At 41.1% G+C, this 10,155-nt stretch overlaps 1 protein-coding gene across 9 annotated transcripts in view; it reads left to right on the top strand.

Annotated features, from left to right (window-relative positions):
* tnikb (TRAF2 and NCK interacting kinase b) overlaps positions 1 to 10,155 on the top strand; it is a 58,056-nt gene that overhangs the window by 29,992 nt on the left and 17,909 nt on the right. For 7 of the 9 annotated variants that reach the window (XM_017453197.3, XM_017453195.3, XM_017453194.3 and 4 more), the window contains 7 exons: positions 1,884 to 2,075; positions 2,943 to 3,272; positions 4,399 to 4,563; positions 5,483 to 5,728; positions 5,874 to 5,983; positions 6,091 to 6,209; positions 7,088 to 7,185. In XM_017453197.3, the coding sequence (XP_017308686.1) occupies positions 1,884 to 2,075; positions 2,943 to 3,272; positions 4,399 to 4,563; positions 5,483 to 5,728; positions 5,874 to 5,983; positions 6,091 to 6,209; positions 7,088 to 7,185 (1,260 nt within the window). The remainder of the gene's footprint in view (positions 1 to 1,883; positions 2,076 to 2,942; positions 3,273 to 4,398; positions 4,564 to 5,482; positions 5,729 to 5,873; positions 5,984 to 6,090; positions 6,210 to 7,087; positions 7,186 to 10,155) is intronic. The other 2 variants (XM_017453199.3, XM_017453198.3) reach the window with 1 other exon arrangement.

Below are 10,155 nucleotides of genomic sequence, written 5' to 3'. Positions count from 1 at the left end.
CTGTCGTATCCAGTGCTTATGTGCACATATGAACACGTGGCATTTCTGCAGCACGACAGCTCTGTCCTTAAAAATTAATAAATAATAAATAAAGCCTGCAACCCACAGCCATGTTTGATTCACGTCCTGCAGGTGAGTCGATTCAGAGTCATTTTCTCACTACTAGAGTTCACGTGGAGGCAGGTTGAGACGCTCTCGTACCTGAGTGTGATCGCTGTGTTCTCACCAGACTAAAGAACCGCACTGAGGAGGAGAACACACCAGGGTTCTGTTTCAACTCACTAAACACCGTGTATGTGAAAGCACCCTGAGCTTTACAATGAATCAGTGAACTAAACATCTGTAGCAGCTTTGTTGGTGTGTAAATCCCGTCTCGGCCGGACGTCATGATGCGTCCTGACTCTGTGTTCCCCTCCGCAGTGCAGGCAGAGCTTTATCGACCAGGCAAATTGATTTTCGACAGCCCTGAGGTGATTAGTGGCAGGTCTGTAGCTTGTGCCTCGTCGCTGTGGGAAATTAGATTTGGAGCTGCTAGATAATTGGTTATCAATAGATTTATCTCACGAACCTAATGGCTTTGTATAAAATTGTTTCCCCATAGATGTTGCCTGTAGATAAAAAATAATGCACACAATTTCAAAACAACAAAAGCAAACATCTATCGGTTTTTATTCCACGTGAGGCTCAGAGATGTGTCTCAGATCCTGGGATTTAATGCATTGTTTTAAGAAAGGTGACAGGATCTGTTAGCAATGCTGCAGGATATCATCTGTGATTATTCAGCAACGTGTCTGGGTTGTAAATGTCCCGGTCGTGCTCTTTAGAGGTCTTATCTCTTGTTTTTCTCCTTCACACAACACCATTTCTTCTCTCAGAGTGTTTGTGCTTTAGTGTTTAACAGTACACACATTTTCTGAATGTACGTGTTAACATTTCTATTGATTCGGTTTATAGAGCTTGGATTATTCAGTACATAGATTACTCTGGCTTTGAAAAGAACAAACAATTTAAAAACACTGCAAAGTAGCATGTTCTCACACAATATAATGTAATACGGGTTTGAGAAATGCTAATTAAGTTCTGAGACCTTGTTGTGTTCAGTTACTCGTCAGTGTGTACATTTGTTTTAAAGGGAAACATTAAGGGATTGAAAGAATTCAGTGGAAAAAAATTCACCATTGTGGGTTGGGTGGTACACAATAAAATGACTAGCAAGAAAAGTTAAATGCTTAAATTGTTACAAACGTGACTTCAGCATAACAGCACACACACGCACACACACGTAATCAGAGTCAGTAAGGTATTTCCAAAAGTGACATCAGTATTGACGCAGGGAAAGTTCCTGGTATTCAGAGTCGGGTTACGCAGCTGCTTAAGTGGATTCAGGTGATTAAATCACCTGTGTGTAGTTCACACCTCCGAGGCTGACAGATTTTTCTTGAGTAGAAGATTCTCACTAGTCTTTAAGCCGGAAAAAAAAATCTGGGATAGAAAATGTGGACTGAAGAAGGTCATAGTATTGTTTTTCTTTGATTTCTTTCAAATGAAAGATCATGTAACATAAGAGATGAGAGATTTTTTTTTAAATAAAAAGACTAATATGATGATTTATGAATTAGAAGATGGCGAGTGTTAAAAAACTCAAAGAGTCTCATGTATCACCAATATATTACTGCATGAATAGTCCTAGTCCTAGTAATGATCACATTAATCACGGCAACATTAAACATGTAATTAAACAACATGGCTTCCACACTCATTATTCAGCAGCACATCAAAAATAGCACTTAATCCAGCACATCCATATCCATCTCATAAAGGCTTCATAAAAATGTGATGTGGTCCTGATTTTCAGTATTTGCCCCATGTGTGTTCCGCTGCAGGAGTATAAGCGGAAGCAGCTGGAGGAGCAGAGGCAGGCGGAGAGGCTTCAGAGACAGCTCCAGCAGGAGAGAGCTTACCTGGTTTCCCTCCAACAGCAGCAGCAGCAGGACCCTCGACCTGCCGAGAAGAAGCAGCTCTATCACTACAAGGACTCGGGCAACTCCAGCGACAAACCCGCCTGGGCCAAAGAGGTACGAACCTTCTGAGTTAAAACACCAAGGAACCTGCTGGAGATTGGTGTCACATCACAGAACACAACAGTGACAAAAATCTGCTTTATTTCTAAACATTCTTTCTCCTTCGAGGTCTTGTTCATTATCAGGGTTCTCACATGTCCTGAAAAAACAGAGAAACCTGGAAAAGCCTGAAATGTCCTGAAAATATGCACATGGGTCAAATGTGCTGGAAAATATTAGTGAGGTCATAAAAAATGCAAAAAACTCTGAACTTTAGTGAAATGTTTCTTCAGGTGCTCTAACATGCGTTTAAATTGTAAAAATCAGGTCACGCAGAATAAATTAATAGATTCATTTATTTTACAAATAAAAATCCTGAGACAAAATCTGTTTCGCAGTAGAGACACATTTTTCCACTAAAGGTGAGTCCATGTGCCCGCTTTTCCATAATTTAACATACCTGTAAAAGTAGGAGGAGTTCATCTGGAGAATGGGGGCGGAAATTGACACGATTAGTAAAACACTACATTAAATAAAAGAAAGCCAAACTGCACTGGCTGGCGAATTCAGATCATTTGAATGGTCTTGGGGTCAAAAGGTTCTTAAATAATTGTGTACAGTAAGTAAGAGTGTGTATGTTATGTAAGATATTTCAGCAGTGAGTAGGTGTCTGTAAGTAAGAGGACATTAGAGGTTATTAAAGGTCACTAGGAATCATTAGGGGTCATTAAAGGTTATATGTTCTTGACATTAATGTTATGGATGAGCTTCCATGAGCAACAGTTTCCTGGAAAATGATTTTCCAAAATTCTCCAAAAATCTCCAAAAAAAAAAGTTTCTCTTCACATCAGTATCATGTTTATAATAATCATTTTTATCCAGGTCATGAGACGAGCCCATAGTCAGTCCCCTCGTCTGCCTACAAAGAACCAGCACCATGAGGAGGCACAGCTTTCGCACCTCCTCCTACTCCCTGACCAAGCCTCCAGCCAACTCCCCGCCCGCCCCCCGTCCTACCCAGCCGCCGCCCCCTCCCACGCCCAGAGAGAGAGGGCTGAGCTTCAGCTCCGGCAGCTGGGCAGCAACGCCAACGTTCCCAGGATCCGGGTGTCCTGTGAGCCAGATCTGGCTCAGATCAGCCAGCTGTTTCCTGGGCAGGGCCAGGACAACCGTGGGCGGAGCCCCGGACGATCAGGCGCATGGGAGAGTGAGGTAGAGAGACAAATGCCAAAAACCAGCCATGACTGGAGCTGGGCAGATCATGCCATCTTTACGCCACTGGCTGCAGGGAATAAACTTCTGGCACTTTCTCCAAACTCCTCTCTGATGTCTTTGGGTTTTTGGATGAACTCTTTGGGGAAAGTCTCATTTCCTTCTTTACTCCCAAACTCCATCAAAGTGGGATTTGGTGGGATTTTGGTGACTGCAAGCTCTTTTGTCTTTTCTCTCCAGCTTCGTCCTCTACAAAATCTCTCTAATTCTCTGAATTGTTTTACTCCTCCAGAGGGACAGCGTCTGGTGAAGGTTGTGGATTTGGTTGTGTTGAGTCATGAGAAGGCAATTGAAATCAATTGCTTGACATAATAAGGATTAATAATGGCTCATAACTCTACACAAAACCCTCTTCTCTTGGGATGGGACTAAAAAATGCTCAGTATGAAAGTTTTTCTCTTTTCTCTCTTTTTAATATCTTCCTTTAGATTTGGTTTCCTCCCAGGCTGTTCTCTTCTGTCCTCTTTTATGAAGAGTTTATTGAGTTTGTTTCGTTATTACAAGAAACATTCATGTTTGTGTAAAGATAACCTTTAGCACAGTACGAAGGGAATGGTCTCGGTTCTGCTGCAGGATCGTTCCGGTGGTCTTTAACCTCACTCGTGATTACCAGCTTCAGAGGAAGCTCTCACACAGCCACGTCTCAGACGATCATTTCAAACAGGTCTAATTATAAAAAATAAAACGGATCATGAGGCTGTGCTGGTGATATCAGGGTTTATAGATTTTGATGACTGATTTAGAAAAATAAATGAGCTACTGTGTCACAGTCACATCTTATTATATTCTCAGTCCATGAAGGCTGATATGCAGCACATCTGCTGCTGTGTGTCTTTTAATTGAGATATTTATTCCTCTCGTTCGTCCACTTCCATTCTAATGAGCGCGTTTAGTTTGACCGTGTTGAGGGAATGTAATACTGTGCAGCTTGAGCTCCTGACACACTCACTGAGCGTTTTAAAGAGAATTCATTTATAATCTTTAGTTCGGATCAGAGTTGGGACAAAAGCAAGTTCAGGAGTGAGGCTGGTTTCACACACTGTACCTGACATGTTCTGTTCTCCAGGTGGAGGAGCGTTCCAAACTAAACCGACAGAGTTCTCCAGCTCTGCAGCACAAAGTGGCCAATCGAATCTCTGACCCGTCACTGCCTCCTCGCTCCGAGTCCTTCAGCAGTGGTGGCATCCAGCAGGCTCGGACCCCGCCCATGCATCGCTCCGTCGAGCCCCAGGTACCGTCGATATTTCACGGCTTTCGCTGATTTAAACACCGTGATGGTTCACGCCTCGTTAAAGTCACATGACTGAATGTTAGAAGAAGAATTTTAACCTTAAATACTCCTTTACACCCCATAGCCCTGCAGTCAGTTAAAGCAAAAAAACAGGTTCTTTCTAGGACATGTTCTGTTACCAACATTAAACATCTGGAACATCTGTGAAACAGATTAGTTCCTGTTGTCACTTACATTATAGCAGCTATAAACACTCATTCCCTCACCATCCCTCTCTTTATTCTCTCTCTTTATTCCCTCTCTTTATTCTCTCTCTCTATTCTCTCTCTTAACTCCCTCTCTCTATTCTCTCACTTTATTCTCTCTCTTTATTCTCTTTCTCTTTATTCCCTCTCTCTATTCTCTCTTTATTCTCTTTCTCTTTATTCTCTTTCTCTTTATTCTCTCTCTGTATTCTTTCTTTATTCTCTCTCTTTATTCTCTCTCTCTTTATTCTGTCTCTCTATTCTCTCTTCTCTTTCTCTCTATTCTCTCTCTCTCGAAGTTAATAAGAAAAAACACACATCTTGTCATGCTATTGGACTTACAGTTGCAGTTCTTACCTCTGAAAGCGCTGACACGTGAGACTCATTAAAATAAACGTCTCCTTACGGAAAACTTCACCGTATCAACTTTTTAAAATCTGTTTATTATTAGCAGAGTGTCTGCTGTACACGTCCCTGTGAACGAGCCGTTACTATAGAAACCATAACATATTAAAATGAGCGCATTAATATAAACCTGCGTTACTGTCAGTGCTGCTGTTATAGAAAATTAATCAACACCTTCTGACCAATCAGGATCCAGAACTCAGCAGCGCCGTGGTGTAATGATTATTAACACATGTCTGAGGTTGACTGTTGAACCGTGGGTTCTGCAGATGGCTCACTTGGTCTCGGTGAAGTCTCACGGTTCCTCGATGACGGGCTCGCAGTCTCTGCATGATCAGTCTTCCCAGGGCGTCTCAGCTTTCCAGGAGAGTCTGTCGCCCCACCGGCCCCCGATGCCCCGGCAGAACTCGGACCCCACCTCAGAGACACCCATGCCTCCACCTCGCGTCACGAGCCGAGAAGACAAATTCGACCGCAGCTCCTGGCTGAGACAGGAAGAGGACGTTCCACCCAAGGTTTGGGATTTGTGTTCCTCTGATTACTCCTGCAGCGCTGATGATCAGAATTTTGCTGATATTGCTTATAAAATGAACAGATGATCTGAGTTCTGTAGAATGATTTCATATCTAAAATCACGTCTGAGATCTTCTTTGGTTTCAGGTTCCTCAGAGGACGACCTCTATATCTCCTGCACTGGTTAGAAAGAACTCACCTGGGAACGGACCTGGAGGTTTGGGCCCGAGGCCGGGTTCTCACCTCATCCGAGCCAGGTATATACACACACACGCGCACACACACGTGCGCGCACACGCTCACACACACTCACACACACACTAATTCTGATAAACCCTCTAATCACCTCTTGCCCGTCTCACAGCAACCCAGACCTGCGGGTTTCCATGGAGCCCGGACTCCCGAGGACGAGCAGCGGCAGCTCCTCCAGCTCCAGCACTCCGAGCTCTCAGGGAGGCTCCAGCGAGAGGAACCGGTTAGGAGGTGAGAAACCCTCAGAGAACCTCAGAAACCTTCAGAGAACCTCACGTGTCCATAATTATATAAGACATATTCTAATACCATTATAGCAAGCGGTTTAAAATATCATCATGTCTTACACTGAGAGTTTTCAGTACTGACAAATCAGCGCTTTGATTCAGTACTCCACATGAATGATGGAACATTTCAGCTGACGCTGACGTCCCGTTTCAGCACATAAAAATGATATCTTAGAGTAAATGTAGTCAAACTTGATTATTAAACCTATTTCTAAACATTTTTACTAATTTCATTTATTCAGTTGGTAGATAATTTTCAATTCGTAAAATAAATAGCAAGATAAATTCAAGCTTGAAATCAGTAAAAATGTCTAGAAATGATTCAATAATCTTATATTTGGCTTAATGTAATCTGATAATAGGAAATAGTAAACAAGTTTAACTGTATTTAAGATATTTTCACTTTGTTCTGTGAATTAGACGTTCCGCAGCATTACATGTAACTATAAACGGATAAAAGATATTGTTCTTTAATAAATAAAAAACTGGAATCGTTGGTAGATTTCTGTGGTATAAGAGGAGTAAAGCATTGAGGAAGTGGTGTTAGAGGAAACAGATTGCTGATTGGTTGGTGAGATTTAAAAGCGTTTGAATGATGACGAGATGATGTTTTAATTCCGCGGCAGATGTTCTGATTTATTTGTAGTAATATTCTAATCACATTAATAATGATCTACACCTCCCTCTGATCATCATCAGCACTCGCTGTTATTATTCTAGAACCCCCCCACACCACACACACACACACACACACACACACACACACAATAACTGAAGCTCTTCACTCTGTTAGCTGATTCTTTTGTTGGTTTTTGATTGCAGGATCTGGAAAACCTGAGAGCTCTCCAACCGTTTCCCAGGAGAATAAACACAAAAGCCAGGAGGAGAGCAGGGAGGTGACGAGACCCAGCCGACCTGCTGTGAGTTCCTCACACACACACACACACACACACACACGTGCACCTCGTGAAGCTCTGCAGCTCCTCTAACACTGAATCTCATCCTCATAACCTCATCGTTCTCGGTCTGATGCTCTGTTCCGGATCTTCATCAGAACCCTGCAGGTTCTTCACGCTGAGAGCGTTCTGTACGTGTCTCACGGAGCTGCACGAACACGATAAGACTGTAACATGCAGAAACATGGGTTTAGTAGATATTCTTCAGTTGATCATTTCCAGGAAGATTTTTTGATGACTCATCTGGTACTCGTCTGATTTGCATCCAAATAGCATCAGACACGACACGTTTCCTCACTGACTTCCTGTTTCTAAAGGAAATACATTTTACATCTGGAATCAAATTGCAGCTCTCAAAACATTTCATGAGCAATTGAAATATTTTTCTTCTAGTCTCTAGCTACCGTACAGATCAGTAGTGTGATTTTTTTTTTCTATGTGTGTGTGTGTGTCCTGCTGTGTTGTGATAATAACCACTTTCTCATTTTACATTTTCTCAAATCCATCTCTCAACTCCTTGCTCTTCAACATTCTATCTGTCGCTGGTCCTCAGAGTTATAAGAGAGCCGTAGATGAGGTTAGTGTGGCACTCGCTCTCTTCATCTCTCTCTCGTTCTCTCTCTCTCTTCATCTCTCTCTCTTCATATCTCTCTTTCTCTCGCTCTCTCTCTCTCTTCATATCTCTCTCTCTCCTTCATATCTCTCTCCCTTTCGCTCTCTCTCTCTCTCTTCATATCTCTCTCTCTTGCTCTCTCCCGCTCTCTCTCCCTCTCTCTCTCTCTCTCTCTCTCTCTCTCCCTATCTATCTGTGATTTATTTACGATCTGTTTATGCTCCTCCTTGAACACTTCTGAAGTCTTTGTAAGTCAGAAAAAGACCGTTTCTAAAGAAATCGTTCCCTGAAACAGGATAACATCTAATATTTCAAATATTTTACTAATTATTATTATTTTTTAAATGTACACAGTGTCCCACTGATCAACACAGACAGATTTGATAAATAAGTACTGACTGTCTTAAAACTAGTTGAGTTCTTTATTACAATTATGACTGTAATCAACTCTTCGGCTCACAGATAGATAAATAATAAATAATTTCTGTTCATATATTTTAATAAAAATCAACACTTAATAACACACGCTGCATTAATCATGCACTTAAAGGAGTTTCATTTTCAACTACTCAGTCATTCCATTCTTACATGCTTCACAACTCTCCTTTTCCTCATTTTTCTTCATTTACCTGTCCGCCTGTCGAAGTCCTTTACAATTCTACTTAAACGTTAATTACGTAAAACATTTCATATTTTAAAAACATGTATTAGAACACTTAAGAGTAGAGGTCGGCCAAGTGAAGGGTTTTGTGGTTATCGGATATCGGACACAGTGATGATAAGGATGATAAGGGTCCGCTGTCATCGTACAGTATGAGAGCAGCCTCTAGAGGCCAAATAAAAACCATCATGGACAGATTTTGTCGTGTTATTAGAAGTGTTTTTTGATTCAATTTGCATGTCTCTTTTTTTTATTTGTTATTTTGAGTGTTACATTTTGGTTCAGTTTGGATGCATATCTTTTATTTACTTTAATATATATTCATATTTTTTCATTTAAAAAAGTACAGGACATTTTCATGATACAGTCAGTACTGTTTAATTTTGTAATTAAAAGTTCAGCAATATTTGACTTTGAGTGTTATGTTTTCATTCAGTATAAATTTTAAAAACTATCGGTCGATTAATCGGTTATTGGCAGGCAGGTATCGCCCGACTTAGTAATCAGTATCGGGGAAAATCCTCGACCTCTACTTAAGAGTGTATAATGTTATAGTGAACATCATCAAGAACTTCACTATGTGTTAATGTCATCATAAACCACAGAAGGCTGTAAATAAAAAGGTATAGAAAGTAATTTTTTTCTGTCTGAGATGCTCGTTAGTGTGATGTCTGAAGGTCGAGTGGTTGAATATTTGTCGGATTTATATGGAGTGATCACTGTAATCAACAGATGAACTGATTAGATTTTGGAATTGATCCAAAAACGTTCAAGGTCACAGCAAGGTCACATTTCGGAACCTAGCTTCCTTCCTGTTTGAAGTGTATTTTAAGGGAATTTCAGGTCCACATTAGTAATAAGGAAGATTAGATGTGTTGATGGCGGCGTTGTCACTGTCCACGTGTTGAGTTCTACGTGTTTAATTGAACAACAGTAATGTGAAAATCTAACCATGTAAGGAAATGGATAAATAATTGAGAAGTGATCTAATTCTCAATCAAATTAAATGGTAAAGAGTGTAATCTTAACGACTCTGGCACGTTAGTGTTTAATATATAGGGTTAACTTTACTCTTTGAGTCCTTATGCCTTTAATAAAACAGTTCATAAGTTCCACACAGATTTCATAATTTAATTACTATTCTGCATTGTTTGGTTTGGTCTGTGGTAATAATAGTGATTAAACAGTAATGAAACATTAAAAAACTCCAGGGGTGTAAAAAGGCACTACTTCCTGTTTACTGCCCCGCCCTCTTTGTTTAATAAACAGCCTGCAATATAGCCAAACTCCTCCCACTGTTCTGCCAAACTACAAATGTCTATTGAAGCATAAACCCGGTTTGGCTTGTTCCCTCCATCACACCTTCATCAGTCCTCCGTCTTCACGTTTCTTAGTCGGTTATACACAGAATTGCTGCTCTTCTCCTCCTCATCCTCATCTTCGTCCTCGTCCTTGTCTCAGCACTGTCTCCCTCACCTTCATTAGCTGCCCATTTCATCGTCTCTCTAATTTACAGTCGTTCACGCTTTCAGTAAATCCCTCTCACTGTGTCTCCGGGTTTGAACTGTTGCCATAGCAACCCTGATCTCCGGGCAAAGCGAGGACAAGTTTGTTCCTTTAACCTCCTTCAGCACACACTCAGAGACGCTGTGTTCTTAGC

The sequence above is a fragment of the Ictalurus punctatus genome, chromosome 23 (genome assembly GCF_001660625.3).
Source record: "Ictalurus punctatus breed USDA103 chromosome 23, Coco_2.0, whole genome shotgun sequence".
Classification (NCBI taxonomy): Eukaryota; Metazoa; Chordata; class Actinopteri; order Siluriformes; family Ictaluridae; genus Ictalurus; species Ictalurus punctatus.
This window is presented reverse-complemented; position numbering and strand designations above follow the sequence as displayed.